Source organism: Suricata suricatta, chromosome X (genome assembly GCF_006229205.1).
Source record: "Suricata suricatta isolate VVHF042 chromosome X, meerkat_22Aug2017_6uvM2_HiC, whole genome shotgun sequence".
In the NCBI taxonomy this organism is placed as follows: domain Eukaryota; kingdom Metazoa; phylum Chordata; class Mammalia; order Carnivora; family Herpestidae; genus Suricata; species Suricata suricatta.
Window position 1 is genome coordinate 95,585,720 of NC_043717.1, and position 18,049 is coordinate 95,603,768.

Here is an 18,049-nt window from a genome sequence, read left to right on the forward strand (position 1 = left end):
AGCCGAGCCGCGCGCTGACACCGCCGCCGCTGCCCGGGTCCCCCGCACTCCCCGAGGGAGGCCGAGGCTGTCTCGGCCTGCGCCCAGCGCCTCGGGAGCGGGCTGGTGGAGGAGCGCGCGCGGGCACTGGAGAAAAAAAATTAGGTGCCGAGAACGAGAGAAAATGCAACTGTGCCACATACACGCACGTAGGAAATCAGTACACAAAAATAGAACCCCGGATTCCGCCCTGCTCGGCTCTCAAGTTTCTTGAGCTACTTAACTCTCTCATGCATTTTACTGTGATGTGTCCTTAGATCGGCTGTAAAGAAAAGTTTAATTTCTTTGCCAGGGCAATCTTGCAGACCCAAGGCGTTGTAAGTGCTGCGCGGCCTCTCGCTGGTGTCTGTGGCTTTTTTTTTTCTTTCTTTTTTTAGAGGTGGGGGGGGGGGGGGAGAACGGAGTCTAACAGGGTCTGCAAAGGCTTTTTAAAAAATTGTCCAAGAAGATTGTACGACTAAGATTGGGTTTTCAGGAAGGGTTTTCAAACTGTAGTGAGCCGTACGACTTTGGTGGGCGCTAAAAACTTAGTACTGAACTACGATTTCCCTGTTAAAGGCTTCAGAACTCTTCGTGGACAGGCTGAAAGCCTGCCGGTCCGTCAGACGTGACTGAACACACTTCTAAGTCCTCAGATAGATCATTTATAAAGCTCCAGTGTCCTTGGGGTGAAAGACTTCTCTGGGCTTTTAAGGCTCGGCTGCGTGGGTAAATCTGCTTGTGTTGATCTAACTGCAGGTAAGCTTTTCTTTTCCTACCTAGATTAGTGGAAGGGCAGATCCCAGCACCGTAAGACAAAAGTCGAGTTTGTGGCACGTCCTCTAAAGAAAAATTGCAACAGCTTTCTTTATTAAACTCTCTTTGCTACATCAGCAAATTAGAGAGCCAGTTGAATATTGATGAATTCTTTGAGGGTGAGTAACATGGCCCCAGGCTGCAGAAAATGAGGGAGGGCAGGCTTAAGTATTTACTCAAGTGAACAGTCTTCAAATACTTTTCAAATATGATGCCTCAAGGATTTTCTAAGGTTTTCTTAGGACCTCTGGAGCAAACCCTAATTCTGCAAATGGCTTCTCATTTTAGTAGGCCCTTCCCAACTTGACAGACTCTAAGGACTTAAATTGCCCTCTGCCAGGCTTACAGACTCCTGGGATTAGAACCCCACTCGGCCCACCACCACCAGCCCAGCCAGTGGTGTCAGGGTGGCCCGCCACCCCTAGTGAGGCGACTTCTCACTGGGCAACTAGGATCCCAGAACAAAAGGGACACCGGACATTGTTCACTGTCATCTGTAAAATACTGTTTCCAAGCGAGTGTTTTCAGGAAAGTAGCCCACATTTTTTCTTCCTAGATTCTTCCATGAAACATTCAGAAATTACCTTGCTAAGAAATAATTAGAGTCAGCGGAGGGAGGGGGATTTAGCAATAGCTTTGAAGGGTCTGAAAGGGCAGCTGAGAAAAATAAATTAGCTCTAGGCTGGAGATATTCAGCAAGGACGTTCCACGCACAACAAGGTATTTGGAGTTTTCTCTGGAAAGCGGTTTCTGAAGGGCGTCTGCGAATGCATGTGTGAAACCAGGTATTAGAGAAGGGAGTTGAAAGGAAGAGTCTTTGTAAAATTGTAAGGAAAATTTCTATATCTTAGCATTTTCATTTTAAATAGAAATGCCTTTTATTGATTATATTTTTCATGAAGGCCTTGAGTTAGGTAAACGAGACTGTAAATATCCAGAAGTCTTCAGAGAGATAAAATCAGGATAAAGTTACAGATTTAACAGAAAGAAAACAACCGGAATCGTGTTATGTGGCTTCTACCGTGTTATTTGTAAGGGCTTCTTTTCAGGGTTCAAGGAAAGGCTAGTAGTGAAGAGTAATAATAGAATAATGCTTGCCCAAGTGTCAGATTAAACAAAACAGTGCCATTTGGCAATTTTTATTGCACTTTTTGAAATTAGTTATGATTAAAAAAAACCCTGTTCTTTGCAAAACGTAGAACTTTGGGGAAACATTCAAACCTTAAAACTGCTCCCACCCCCCATGATCTCATCAGGAAAAAGTAGAATTAGTACATTTTTCCTTTCTGCCAAAGAGGAGCTTCGTAAATCCTTGATGGCTGTTGCTTTTGATTTCAAGGTCTCTTTTCCATCGTCAAAGACACAGAGTCACTGCCTGAATCCTGCAAGGATTTCTTCTTTAAACACCGCATGTTTTTCTTGTTGGGTGTGCTCTATTATTGTCTTAATTATTCCTGGATTTTTGCCCATTAAATCAAAGACTGTCTCAGATGACAGAGAGGATCAGACCTTCGCGCAGAGGCAGGCCACAATGAAAGGGCACAGGGTGGTCTCATTCTCTACACTGTGCTGGCCCTACAGTGTCACTGTCCTATAAGTGACACAACTCACTCTCCTTCGTGCAGCGTATGCACTGATAGAGCAAAGTGCAATGAGAGGGGCATGGAGGTAGAAAACCCATCCCCTATGGACAAGGACAGGAGTTCAAGTGTAGTCCCCCGCTAGATTTTGACACTTGCTTTCACTATAAACGGTATGATCATCAGTTTCTAACCTTACACTTTCAGCACTTTCCTTGAGTCTTACCTGGTTATGAAAAAGAGAGAGAAGGGGGAAAAACGGTAAGGATCAATGTCAACGTGTCACATGTGACTGTGTTCAGGGAGGCTGAAGTGCATTTGGACAGCTGGTTGTTCCATTCATACAAAAAAAACTTTTTTTTTTTTTAAGCCCCAGAGTGATCAGCACGCAGAAGGTCCCATAAAAAAGCACAGAGCTCGGCTGAGTCTGAATGACTTCACTTTCAGGATCTTGCTCTATAAAGGGAAACCGCTCCTGGGGGCAAATAATTTCTTGCTGGGTAGAGGGAGGAGGAGGGAATAGGAAATTGAAGGGTGCTAAGGGTGCTAAGGGTGCTATCTTTGTTTCAAAGTGAGATACGTTTTCCAAACCATGAAATACTTTGTTGAAATAGGGAAGGAGGAAAAGTCAATATGTATAACCAAAACATTTACATTCAAGCTGTTAACACTCAAGTGTCCAGGCTGCTCTCCTTCTGGTCCCTATAACATAACTGTGGGCATTAAAAAAAAATAAGACTTAATAGGCAGAATTTCTAGGACTGGTGGAAAATGTCATTTTTTAACTTCCTGTCTCCTAAAAGAAGTCTTGGGTTTATTTTTTTATTAAAATTTTTTAAATGTTTATTATTTTTGAGAGAGAGAGAGAGACAGAGTGCAAGCAGGGGAGGGGCAGAGAGAGAGAGGGACACACAGAATCTGAAGCAGGCTCCAGGCTCTGAGCTGTCAGCACGGACCCCGATGCGGGGGCTTGAACCCACGAACCCACGAGATCATGACCGGAGCCGAAGTTGGAAGCTCAACCGACTGAGTCACCCAGACGCCCCCTTGAAGCCTTCTTATATGACCTCCAAGTGGAGTGCACGGCCTCTGCCCTGCCCTGTCCGAGCATGTTCATAAAGTTAGTTATTCCCAGTTGCTTCCTAGCCAATGACAAGCTCCTAGAGGATTAGACATGTCTGTCTATGGGTGTCTCTTAGCACTTTGCACAATTCTACTTCGCACCCCCGGTTGGTGTCCGGTACATATTGGGGAAATGAAGGCCTGAGAAGGGCCAGGAGGAAGTAGAGGGAGCGAGGTTTCTGCTGGAGGTGGACGTTATGGCCAGCATCCGTCACCAGTTCCCTTCGGTGGCCTTTGGTGCCCCTGGGACTGACATCTGAAACACAGTCTCCTTTAATAATATGGAATTCATTTACTTTTAAATTAGCTAATCAGTCCTGTAAACCCTCTCCTGAAAACTGTCCTCATTGTTATATACTTATATATTTTTTAACGTTTATTAATTTTGAGAGAGAGAGAGAGAGAGAGAGAGAATGCACTCACAGTGGGATGAGGCAGAGGGAGACAGAGAAGCCCAAGCAGGCTCCTTACTCTCAGCGCAGAGTCCAACACTGGGCTCAGTCTCACGAACTGTGAGATCGACACCTGAGCCGAAATCGGGGGTCTGGACCCTCAACCAATTGAGCCACCCAGATGCCCCATCATTTTATACTTTTAAGTTTCAAGCTGGCCCTTGAAGGGAAGGTGGAGTTTGGCCAGAATGGGGGAAATGGCGTGTTCAGAGGCCAGGGGACAGTGAAGAGATGGAAAGAGGATATCTACTAGGGACTTAGTTGGAGATTGGGCTAGACAAATAGTGTCCATCCAATCTAGAACAAATAGATTATGGGAGGCGGGCAAGCAGGCACAGGAGTTTTGGCTTTACTTGCAAGGTGATGCAAAGCCTTCAAAGGGCCTTGAGGAGGGGTGTGATGTAACGAAAACAGTGTTTGCAATGGATTCACTTGGCTTACATGGTAACTCTACAAACTTCGAATGGTGGCAAACCTCCGATGACCTGAATAATCGGAATGTGCTGTGTCGCATGCCACACGGGAGTGAGTTTTCTTACTAGGGAAGAGACAAGGTGGAAAAAATACTATCTATTGTATTTGTACGCCTATTATGCTTCAGGAGATGGGCTGGACTTTATTTTTTTTTTCAGCTGCTGTTCTTTCTCCCTCTGTCTCCCCTACCTTCCCTCCATCTCTCACACATGGCGCGAGCACACACCAAAATACTCCGCGATGAGAACGTGACTGTCCCTTAAAGTTCATCAGTTTCTTGTTGAATTACTCATAAAAATATGTTTTGAGATACCAGTCAATGTCAGGCAAAAACCAAAATTCATCGAAAGAATCCAGAAACTTAACATCATGTACTGATTTGATGGGACAAAGAGCTGGACACCTTCGGGGCTGACACTGGCCGTTTGCTGCGGAGCTAAAGCTGCAAACTGGAGACTGTTCTTTTTCCTGGGCCCCCTAACAAACTGCCATTAAATATTTTCATGAAGTAAAAACGATATGGAAAGTAATGTGGGCAACGGAAGTGTTCCTATAGATGCTGTGACCGAAATATCACAGCCCATGTAGAACTTAGGTGCATCTGAATATAATCAGAATATAATCTAACTATGATCTCCACTGCAGTCAGCACAACTTCAGCAGATGAAATATGAAATGAAAACAAGAATTAATTTATAGTTTGGGTCACTTATAAAGGCATATTTTAGAAGAGATTATTTTATTTTGATTGCAGACTGTAAATTATTACAGGGAGTTGGTGCGGGAAGGTCACTGAGGCTGACTTCGGGGCAGTTTGTCCCTAAATCGACACACCCTCTGTAGTGGGGAGAATTTTCTCTGGCTCCAAAGGACCCTTGGTCACTGACTTGCTTTTTTTTTTTTTCTTTAGTGTTTTTGTCACATAAATGCAGCTTAGAAAACAGACCAAATATTCTATGGGCATTATTTGGAAAATAAACTTTTCTTTTAAAGATGTGTGTGTGTTTAAGTTGTAGACTTACAACCTAAAAGAATTCATGATAGAAAGAAATACGTATTTGGCCAAAAGTCAAAATTTTTGAAGTAACTTTAAGAGGTGAATAATTTACATTAGCATGGTGTTTATATAATGGGGCGTGTGTGACAAAGTTAAAATAACATTGAAAATCGCTTGGGCAATTTAAATATTCCTCCTAGTAATTGTACAACATAAGTGTCTTCGAATGGTACTTGTTTCTAGAGAACTGCAGGGTGTTTGCTCCTTTAGGTTTGAAAACTGGTGCTAGCATTTACTTCTCTGACTCAGAGCAAGTCCCTCTTACCAGTCGGAGACCGTCTACTTGCATTTCGCGCATTGCCCTTTGGGTAAGTTACAGGAACTTCACCTCTGGCCAAGGCAGATGGTTGTGAATTGGATTAGAGGCAAGCAAAACCCGGAAGTGGTAAGCGATGGGGAAAAGTTGTGTTACTATTAACATAGAAATCAACGAGTCAATCCCCATCTGTCCCACCACCTCTGGATTTTGAAGACCGTTGTCCTGGTCTGAGTTACACTACACTAGAGGATTATTGACAGAGTTCATATGGTCACCAACATGGGTGACATTGGAAACAACATTAGAATTTCCACCCAGTATCATCGTGCATATTATTTGATTTACCTTGCACACTGTTTTCCTTTGGCCTTAACCGTTGCCATCCATGTCCCCTTGTAAAAACAAATGGCAACTTCCTCTGGAATGCTTTTCACCAGTCAGTCCTGTAACTTGCAGCTTGTAGGACTTGTTTTCCCCAGAGAAGGAAAATAGAACTGACCGAGGCAAGGGTGTAATGTATTTTTCTACCCGGTCCGTGTCCTGCCATTCATTGTATCTTCATAAATAAGCCGAAGCATGTTGTATTTGTGGTTTGCCACTGTGTTGGTCCCCAGTGATCCCCCCTTCTTGGTACTCCCCCACTGTATGTAATCCCCTCCCCGTGCATGGGGGCTGGACCAGGACACATGCTTCTAGAAAATAGAATATGGCAGAAGCATGAGATGTTACCCTCTGAGATTGGATTACAAAAAGCCTGTGGCATCTCCTTTGGGCCCCCTCCCCTCCCACCCCCTGCCTCCCCTCCCTTCCCCTCCCCTCCCCTCCCCTCCCTTTCATTTCCTTCTATCATCATGATCCCAAACATCATGCTCATCACCGTCTTCCGTCTTCCGTATCACAAGGATATTCAGACAGCCTATGGGGAGGCCGATGAGGGGAGCTGGGGCCTCTGGCCAACAGCCCCTTGAGCGAGCTTGGAAGTGGATTCTCCAACCCCACTGGAGCCTTGAGATGAATACCGCTGCGTGGGAGAGGGCTTCACTGCACACCCGAGGAGGCCCCGAGCCAGGAGCCCCAGCTAAGCTGGGCCACTTTCCCAGCCCACAGATGCTGTGGGATCACAAAGGACTGTGGTTCGGGGTGACTTGTTGTTCAGTAACAGATAACTAATAGAGAATGTCTTGTAATTGTATAAGCAACATTACGTTTACGAGCCAAAATCTGACCCAATACTTTATTATCTTTTGAAAAAGTTGTAGAGAATCACAAAACTAAATGTCCCTCTCTTGCTCTCTCTCTCTTGCTCTCGCTCTCGCTCTTGCTCCCTAACCCCTCTCTTTCCCCTTCTCCTCTCTTTCTCTCTTTTTTGGAAATAACTATCATTACAATTTATTTTTAAATAAAATTTATTTATTTTTTTAGTAATCTTTATACCTAATGTGGGGGTCAAACTCACAACCCCGAGATCAAGATTTGCATGCTCTTCCGACTGAGCCGGCCAGGTGCCCCTATCATTACAATTTAAATGGGATATCACAGAGATCAATCATAGGGATGAATGCTGCTTAGAATTAAAGCGAGGTTCTCTGAAAGTCTTCCCTTTATAATCAGCACTTGTCCCTCGATAATGCATTTCTTAAAACATGGTATGCACACCTGTGTGTGTGTGTGTGTGTGTGTCTGAAGAGCACTGTGTTTAGTGGACTGCTTCACCAGGCTCACATTCTTGGTGGACGGATGGAGGGATGGGGGTACTTATGTGCATTGCCAAAATGTGCTATTGGTTAAAATTAGGGATAAAAGACCCTTACCCTTGACATTAACATATACTTTACACACCTAAAAAAATTGGTTTGCTGTTTTCGGGTTATAGGAACCAAAAGTTTAATGTTAGTTTGAGTCTCCTTTAATGCATAAAATTCTTGTGATGGCTCTAATGTTTTTTGGGTGATTTAAAAAATTGTGTTAAAATAAATATAATATTTGCCATTCTGTCCATTTTTAAGTATACAGATTATGGCTCTAATTTTTTAAATTTAAATTTTATTTTAGAAAGAGCGAGTGCAAGTGGGGGTGAGGGGCAGAGGGAGAGAGTCAGGGAGAGAGGGGGAGAGAGAGAGAGAGAGAGAGAGAGAGAGAATCTCAAGCAGGCTCCACACTCAGTTCTGAGCCCCATGTGGGGCTCAATCCCACAACCCTGGGATCAATGGCATGAACCAAAATCAAGAGCTCGACACTCAACTGGCTAAGTCACACAGGAACCTTCTATAATTTTTTTTTAAGTAATCTCTATACCCGACATGGGGCTTGAACTTGTGACCCAAGATTAAGAGTCAGATGCTCTTCTGACTGAGCCAGCCAGGCGCCCCATGGCTCTAATTTGTAAATATTTGACAAGCGATTACCATAACAAACGGTTTCAGATATTTTTGGCTTTCCCAGAGATTGAAAGAAAGATGAAAACGCTCCTTTCCTTTGATGGCAATAAAACATTTCTTATGACTACAAATATGATGAACACTATGTGGTAGATTTTTTTATAAGTCACGTCCCCTTCAAAGTGGAGTGAACATTACCACAGGAACGGAGAAAAATATTTTTTTTTTAGCATGGCATTTCAAAAGGTAAATAAGGTGGCTCAGTGGGTTAAGCCTTCAGCTCTTGGTCTCGGCTCAGGTCGTGATCCCACGGTTCTTGGAAGTCGAGTCCCGTGTCCGGCTCTGCACTGAGAGCCTGTTTGGGATTCTCTCTCCCTCTCTGTCTGCCCCCCCCCTCAAAATAAAGAAATAAACATTTCAAAAGGAAGATAATTTAGCCAATTCAAAAGGCATTTGGTCGGTTACAACAGTCTTATCTTCCGTCTTTGGGATGGTTCCTATACTTAGAACTTTCTGCCCCTTCTTCAGTACCAGTCAGTGAACTGGATTGAGCACTGACAGTACCTTCACCAAGGGCTATGTAAGAGAAAGGCAAACCAAAGAAGCAAACACACAAGTAGGATAGGGTACCCCATGCTCAAGAAGCAGGTGGTCAAGTGGAGAAGTGGAGCATGCAACTGAGATGGTCGCAGTACACTTTCCCCAAATAATGACATGTCCAAGCCAACAAGTGCAGATGACTCCTGAATTTTGAAAAATCATGCCTAATTATATTGAGATGTTTATTGGACAAAATCTGATTCTTGACCACAACGCTACTTAGCACGTTTGTTTTTCTATTTCCTTTGCCTAGAATGCCCTTCCCCTCCAACTTCACCTAATGAAATTCTCTCTCTGCTTTAAGGTCTAGTTCAAAGGCTCCCAATTCCATGGTGACTGGGCTTACTCCACCTTGACTTATCTTCTTCCACATCTTGATCACTTCTGCTCGGTCTCCTTTGATGTATCTGCTTCTTTACCTAACTGTGCCTTGACTATTGAGTGTTAGGGGATTCTGATGCTGTGGTCCTGATTGCCTGTATGCATGTGACCTCTCCAAGACTATCTCCCAGGAATTACCCCTTCCAATTTCTTGAGTTAATTCCTGGTCTTATCCATTGGGATGTTACTATCATCTACTGAACTCCACACATCTAATCTGGACTCATCTTCACCCGTGTCCTCTACCCTCACTCCAATTTCCTTACTTAAATCCAGAGCTCATCATGTCTTCTGAGCTTCTCGGGGCTCTAAATGGTGATATCTTCTTGGATTTTCAATTCTTTTTCACAGTCAGACAGATCAGGGTTCAGCTCAAGTCTTATGGCCTCCATGAAGCCTGCTCTCTGTGCTCTGGAGTTTGCTGCACTCCAAATTTGCCTACACTACTCAATTTATCTCTTAATCATGAATGGGGCTTATATAGACATGTAACTGTCTTCTAGGCTAAAAGGAATGAGGGCTTGTTGTTCTTCACTTGAAATGGTTCTTATTTTTGTCTCTTCCCACACTTTAACGCCTTCTCCATTTGCTCTACTCCTCTTTTCTTGCCTCATTTAGAGCAATAATCCCCCAAGTGTCCACCTTCCAACAGTGTACTTCTTTACCCTGTCCCAGTGCTTCTGCTCACAAACAATGCTCTGCTTCCTCTTCTCTGCTCAGCTAAATCCTCCTCATTTTCTACGAGTGGGGTCATTGCCTGCCTCTACAAGGAAGTCTTCCTGGATCTTCTGACCCAGCTAGAAGCTTCTCTTGTCTGGGAGTTGTGTGCTGAGTACATTGGGAGAAAGAGGACTTTGGAGTCAGACAAACCTGGATTTGAATCTGAAAGATGTTACTTACTGCATGGCCTAGATTTGTCTGAGTCTCAGTTTCCTCATCTATAAAACAGAGAAAATAACTTTTTTCTTGCAGAACTGGTGTGAGGATTGAATGAGACTATGTATATAAGGTGTCTGGCACATGGAAACGACTCTTATTACCATGTAGGTCTAGAGTCTCTTCCAAGGCTGATTCATTACACAACCCCAGGGTGTGTCTCGGTGAAGAGTGCTCCATGCATTTGTGAAGCATGCAGTCTGAGCATGGTGGCCCAGGTCTAATGCATCTAGCATTGGTTGTTTGCTAAGTTATTTCTGTGTGTTCTAGTATTTAGTAATCTGTAAATTTCTGAAGAGAGGACGAAGGAGGGAAGCGCCGGTTCTCTTGTGCATGGTCTTGTACACTGATCCTTCTCTAGCCTCATCTCTTGCCACCAACCACCCTCCCTTATATTGAACTAAACTACTTGTGGTCTTTTTTTTTTTTTTTGAGAGAGAGAGAGCCCAAGAAGGGAAGAGGATTCAGAGGGGTAGAGAGAGAATCTTAAGCGGGCTCCATGGAGCCCTATGTGTGGCTTGATCCCACGATCATGAGATCATGGCCTGAACCGAAATCAAGAGGCAGACGCTCAACTTACTGAGCCACCCAGGGGCTCCACTACTTGTGGTCCTTCCGAAGGCCACAGCTCATATCCTCTGCACAGCTTTTCTCTGAGCTGGAATAGCTTTGGTTCCCTTGGCTTCGTTACTTGTCTTCTCCTGGTCAGGCTGTTGGTTGCATTCACCACTGCATGCTCAGCACCTAACTTAACGCCTACAACAGAGGATGAGCTCCGTAAACATTTGCTGAATGAATACAGTACTTTGAGGGATTATTCTCTGGTTTTCCTCAGAAAGGGGCAGGAGATTTTTAAATGAACAGCTGTGTCTTCAACTACCATAACTGCCACGGACTGGGTGCATTTCCCAAATTCCTATTGTTGATATTCTCACCCCCAGTGTGACGGTATTGAGGTGGAGCCCATGGGAAGTGATTCGGTCATGAGAGTAGGGCCTTCGTGCATGGAATTGGTGCCTTATAAAAGGAACCCCAGAGAGCTCTCTTGCTGTCTTTCCGTCATGTGTAAACACAACCAGAAGACAGCAGTTTGCACCCTGACAGAGTGTGTCACCAGACCTGATCTTGAACCTTTAGCTCTCAGAACCATAAAAAATAAATGTCTGTTGTTTATAAGCCCTCCAGTCTATGGAACTTTGTTATAGAAGCCTGAAGAGACTAGGACAATGACTGTATTTCTAATGTCTACTCACGTGCTGAATGAATATATATCATGCACACTGTGTATAGTATCACTTACATTGTGCTAACACTGCTTTTTAACTATTTATTTGTTTGTTTATTTTATAGAGACAGAGAGAAGAGTATGAGTGGAGAAGAAGGGCAGAGGGAGGGAGAGAGAGAGAGAGAGAGACACTCCTAAACACACTCCACACTCAGTGTGGAGCCTGACATGGAGTTCGATCCCACAAGCATGGGATCATGACTTGAAGCCAAAATCAAGGGTCAGGGGTTCAACTGCCTGCGTCACCCAGGTAGCCCCAACAGTGTCTGCTTCTTTTTATTTTATCTTATTTTTTTTACTGTCTTTATTTATTTTAGAGAGACAGCATGAGCAGGGGAGGGTCAGAGAGAGAGGGAGACACAGAATCTGAAACAGGCTCCAGGCTCTGAGCTGTCAGCACAGAGCCTGACGCGGGGCTAAAACCCATGAATCGTGAGATCATGACCTAAACTGAAGCCGGACACTTAACCGACTGAGCCACCCAGGCGCCCCAGTGTCTGCTTCTTAATACGTATGTGACCTTGGGCAAGTTTCTTAATCATTGTGTGCTTCTGTGTCCTGTAAAGTGGATATAGTAAGAGTACTTCTCTCAAAGTTGTGGTGAAGATTAAATGAGATGCTTCTACTATCTGGAATGTTCTCTCTCAGATCATCTCAGGGCTGGCTCATTCTTCACATCAAGACTCAGTTCACTTAGGGAAAGAGAGTTGGGGAGAGAGAGGGATGCAAAACTTGAGAGACTATTGAATACTGAAAATGAACTGAAGGTTGAAGGGGAAGCGGGGGGGAAGAGGTGGTGGTGATGGAGGAGGGCACTTGTGGGTAAGATCACTGGGTGTTGTATGGAAAACAATTTGACAATAAACTATTAAAAAAAAGAAACATTAAAAAAAAAAAGACTCAGTTCAAATGACTCCTCAGACTCCCTGCCTGCTCTGACTTCTTCTCCAGTTTCTCTCATATTACCTGGTTTTAAGTTTTCTCATGACATTTGCTGCTATCGGAATGTATCATTGTTTACTTATTTATTTGTTTATTAGCTGTATGACCTCAATTTCTCTGAGGCTTCGTTTTTATTCACTGCCCTATCTCAATGCCTAGAATGGTACCTGAAACGTAGTAGCACTCAGTGAATATGTGTTGAGTGCATTTATTCACCTTTTCCACGTGTTTGGGAAAGCCAACGGACAGCCAAACCTGGGTGAAAACTTTCTGATCACATTACATTGGGGAATAAAATTCCTTCCAAAGTCTGTGGCTAAACATTAGATCCAACCCGTGGCCTCAGGAGCTTACCATCTAGTTGGTGGGATATGACTTGAGTGATTCTTAGAACCACTGGTGATTTATAAGTCACCAGGTTGGAATCCATCCGTCCACTGAATGAAAAGGGATTCCGCCATTGATCAAACTAAGAAAGTGTGCAGTTGAGTGCTAGGCTGAGTGGTGCACTGTGTTAAGTGAAATGGGGACACAGAGGGAGGGATTCAGTTGGGGGCCTTCAAGGAGAGTACAATCATCCTCATCAGGAGAGACCAGGCACCAACGTTTGTAAAGCTCTTAGAACAGTGTGTGGCCCATTGTAAAAGTTATATGTGTGCCTATTCAATAAAAAGTGCTGAACTGATATTTTTATGCCATCAAAGTTTTATTTTTTTTCTGCTAACCAGATGTAAGAAAGCTTATTCATGGAGTTGAACCAATTCTCAAAAATATTAACGAGGAAAGATGGCTGCACCAGCTGGCCCCCTCCCAAGCCTCTGCCTGGGGATGTGGGGCCTGGGCACCTTCTTCTCCATTGGACACCCAAGGTGGACAATCGCAGTCGGGCCTCTGGCTGGACTGTGACAAGGTGAACACCTCACAGCACGCCTCCCCATTCTGGGTTGTGGTTCCCGTCTGACTGGCTATGTTCTCGGAGTAGGGCAGAGTGAGCCATGGGGACTCTTGGGGAGCTGCACAGGACAGTGGAATCACATACTTAGAAGAGGTACAGTTTGAAGCATAGTACAACTCAGTGCTATACATAACTACGCCCGGAGAGATAGCCTTGGCCCGGATGCCACATTCAGTGACGCGGTACGTGAACTGGTACATGTGTGGCTGCACATGGTTGGCAGGGCAACCCAGACCCAAGATCAACTCATGGAAATGTACATATACATCATTATTCAACATGTAGGGGTGTACTGTGACCATGAACCAGTCTGCGGAGCACAGTACAGTCATCGGAAGTAGTGCAGAAGAGGCCGAAAACACAGAGGCGAGGAAGACCATCCCTCCTATCAACGCCAAGACTTTCATCCCTGTAGCTGATCAGGGAAGCGAGTCGCAGGAAACAGGAAGCTGTCTGGTGAGGATTTCTAGAGCATACAGAAACACAAAAGGCAAATCATCTTATTTCCAATTGGAAGTTCAAACACAATCATTTTTAAAAAACAGAAGTATTTTCAAAAGGCTAAAAGAGTAGAACCTAAATGTTATAAAAAAATAGGGGTAAATATGTGAGGTGATGGATGTGTTCATTAACTTGATTGGGTGAATTTTTTCATGATGCATACATATGTCAAATCATCATGTCGCACACCTTAAATATCCCATAATTTTATTTGTCAATTATAGCTTGATAAGACTGAAAAAAAGAAAACAAAGAGAAGGAAAACATTTTTGTGAGAGAGAACTGAATTTTCATTGTCAGAACTCACATGCTGACAGATGACTACAAAAGGTTTCTCTAAGTGGCTTTTACCATGCTGTTTTGGTATAAAACACATACCCCTCATATATAGAATGAGTGCCTACACTGGTCAGCAATGACATCCCTTTTTGTTTGTAACCCAAACACAAAAAGAAAATGAAACCATTTTTGTGCCAAACATTAAATAAGGCAAAGGAGATACAGTTTAATTCAAGCCGGCAGCCTCATGTCGTCTCATATACCGTAAACAACCCTCCCCCCGACCATCGTCTTGTTTTTTGGTTTAGCGACAAACAGACCTAAATAAAAGCCAGAGAAGAAATTGCAATCTCCCCAAGTGGTTCACTTGAACTGAGCCAATGGATACTTCATAAACTCCAGCAGTAGCACCATCAATCATTATGACTGAGAGATTCCCTGATACCTCAATCAGGGCACGTTGTAAAATCATGAAATTGCAGAAACAAGAAATGCCTCTTTTTAATTTTACATTTGCCCATTCATATAATACACAAAAACTATTCAAGTTTGCCATATTAAAGAAAGCGAGCCTTGGGTTTCTATTTCGCATAATGACTGACAAGGTATCTCCTAAAATATTTTTTATGGCTACGGTTTCCACCTCATTGAGTCATATTCTTTGCTTTACAGTTTTCTTTTATTTTCACTAGCTTGTTATTTCTTTTCTTTTCCAATGGGAATCTCTGCAGCCACTTCCTAGTCCTATTGCCTTTCACCTCGTAAAGAGTTGCAGGTACAGCAATGGGGGGAAAAAAGAGCATTGCTAAGAACATATGTCTAAAACACAGTATCAAAAGGAGGTGACAAGTGAAACAAGAAAAAAGGAAGAGGAATATCATCAAATACTGTCCAACTCAGCTCTCAAGTGTAGGGTTTTACATTTGTTTCTGATGAGTTAAGTGAGCCCCCCATGTATGAATTCATTCTTTGACTATTATTTATTGAGTTCCTACTATGTGCACAGCATTGTACTAAAAACCATCCCAAGACATTTCTATCCTCCTCTTTTTCCCGGTTGCAAAAATGTAGTTTTCTTTTACTTTGATATTCATGAATTTGCTGCATTCTTTGATGGAAACCATGGTATAATGGGCCTGCTAGAAAAGTGCACTGGCCTGGATGAAATGTTTTGTCTCAGATAGTTGATCTGATTGGTACAGATTGGGCCCCCCTGCCTCTCTCATAACGACTTCTCATTCTCTTGGGGGTGTTGGGTGTAAAGAGAAGTCTAAGGGGTCTACCTGGGTCCTTCCTATCCTCTTAATTTGTTCTGATATGTTTCTCCTGGGATGGCCTTTTTGTTTTTTGCAAAGCAAAAACAAGCAGCAACAGCAAACAAACAAAAAACCCTTGACCCTCTTACCTCTCCAAAAAACAAAACAAACAAAACAGCAGCAACAACAACAACAAAACACAAGTAAACTCTGATGCCAGCTGGTCTTGGATAATGACTCAACAGTTAAATAAACAAAGCACTTGCTCTGGAATGATGCATGGTATTTGCTGAGATAATCACTCCACCACTACCACACCATCCACTACTATCCTTGTCTGATGAAGCCCACCTTCCCCAGAGCATGTTTTAGGCGTGGTTTTCTCTCCCTCTCTCTCCTCTCTGTCCTTAATATCATCTCGTGGCCTGGATCTATTGGTCCTGAACAAAAAGCTCCCCTTTAAGTAGTTCCTGTAATAGGCCAAAGAAACAATCCATTGCAATTTGGTTGTTCAAACCCAACACTGAGACCCAAGTTTAAGGCCAGGTTCTGGTCCAGGGAGTCCTGCCTTCCATTTCTGCAATTTCTCAAGCATCTTCCCTATCCCTCACCCCCTCCTCCGTCTCAGGAATAATCCAGAAAAGCCCAGAGCCTCTGAGAAACAAGACTGTCATCCCCCAAGCAATCATTTTAGACCACTTCACCTCTACACCCACTTTTGAATGACATTGGATTGGATCGGTCTTGAAGAAAGAGGTTTAGTCACATCACTAAGTTTGGGGGTTTATTTAGTACAAATATCCAAACTCAGGACAGTCTCTCTTTCCTGTTTTTTTGTTTTTATAGCCAGGAACAGATTGGCACTCAAGAGGAGCAATAAATGAAGATACCCATATGTGTGACAACATGCCTTTGAGTGCAGATAAAATTAAAAAATGAAGTCAGCAGGACCCACATCCAAGACCCTGCATCCCAGAGGTGACAAGAAGGAGTGAGGAGGCCAGGGAGAGAGCAGAATGTAGTTGCTAATGAGCTCGCTCACCCCGGCTCCATGCCACACTTTGGGAGTTGCTCTGTTTTGCTGAGTACAGGCATCATCACAACTGGGCAGCCTCCCTCACTTTTCCCCACTGCCTGCCATTCCCAGGGAAGGGTAGAGGCTGTGTGTGTGTGTGTGTGTGTGTGTGTGTGTGTGTGTGTGTGTGTGTTGCGGGATGGTTACAAGTCATTCACAACACAGTGTGGAATCATCAAGTCAGCTGGCCTTTCTAACTTCTAGCTGAGATGTGCTAAGGGATGGGATCTAGGACAGGAGCAGGAGAGTCTGGGTTCTGCTTCCTGGGGGAAAAGGAAGAAGAAGGCTGAGGGGAGACAGATGGGAATGGGAGCCAGAAGAGTGGGTTATGTGTGTGTGTGTGGGGGGGCGAATGGAAGGTATTTTTAGCCATTGTTGGGGTTGTGCACCACATCCCAGGAGCTGTGGACAGAATCCTATTTAAAGTCTCCAGGAATCTTCAGAGCTAAGGGAGCTGAGGACATGGAAGAAATAAATGCAGAGTTGGAGTTACTATCCAGCTTCTTGAAGAGGAGGAGGAGGAAGAAGAAGAGGAAAGGAAGGAGGAGGAGGAAGAAGAAGGGGAAGAGGAGGAAGAAGAGGAGGAGGAAGAGGAGGAGGGGGGGAGGAGGGGGAGGAGGCGGCGGCAGCACTGGCAGCTGGGCATTTAGAAAGCAGGTCTCAGGGTTTGCATTACCCCAGCCCCATTTTGGCTTGCTTCCAAATCATCCCTGCGACATTCCAGAAGCAATGAGCTTAGGTGCATTTGTATAGGCAAGCAGGGCTCAGCTACTGGTACAAGGCGTCCTGCACTGAGCTACAGAGGCCAAAAAACCGAGAGCTACTAATGGCACCTGGATGCAAAATGTTTGCTTTCCCTGTAGCTACAGAGTACAGTAGCTTTCTGTTTTCCTAAATGTGGTCTATGCATATATATTTTCCATTAGTTCCTCTGACAGAGTTTTCCTACTTCCTTTTATTTTTTTAAAGAACTCTGTAATAAGTTTAATTCTTAATAAATCTTATTCATTCATTCATTCATTCATCTCTTACATTTAAAAAATCATGAAATGTCGCATTCTGGGAATATAAACTCCATTTCTTAATGTTTTACAAGAAAGAGACTGAATATTGGCGTGAACACAGAGCATTTTTAATCTCAGTAAAAAGAGGTCCTTTTTAAAAGACACAAAAGTTGCAGTCCAAATTCGTTTTGTGCTGTTTGTGTTCCGTGAAAGCAGACGGGATTTTTGCCTCCCCATCTCCTCTGATGTCGTTGGAGACACATATGAACTCTTTGCATGGGGACTGGGGAGGGGAATTAGCTAAACATTTGCACATCTGGTTTTGGAACGGTTTGGAAAAAGAGCTCACTCCATAGGCTCCTGGAAGCTTTTTGGGTCGACAGTTATTTATTTTTAAAATTCAGTATACTCACGACAGCACAGTTATCAATTGTATATTGTTTCCCCAGAATCTTGTTGTCAAAACAAAAGGAAACAGAGGGGAAAAGGAAACTCCAAATTATCTCAGGGAAATATAACTGTCAGGGCTTTGATTTGCAGCAAAGTTTCTTCATTCTCTTGCAGCTGATTTGAAGAAAAATGAATCTGAGTTGGAGCAAAGATTCTTTGACAAAACAAGAACGGAAAAAAGAATCCTAATACTTTGTTCAGAAATTCAAATAGTCACATTCTGACTTTG

The 18,049-nt window shown here is 43.6% G+C and overlaps 1 protein-coding gene across 1 annotated transcript; it reads right to left on the minus strand.

Moving 5' to 3' along the window:
- Positions 1-13,005: 13,005 nt before the first annotated feature.
- PLAC1 (placenta enriched 1) lies at positions 13,006-13,686 on the minus strand. Its single transcript, XM_029931031.1, is given in 2 exon segments — positions 13,006-13,105; positions 13,108-13,686. Coding segments are annotated over 2 exon segments (654 nt in total). The 5' UTR covers positions 13,663-13,686; the 3' UTR covers position 13,006.
- Between the last annotated feature and the right edge of the window lie 4,363 nt (positions 13,687-18,049).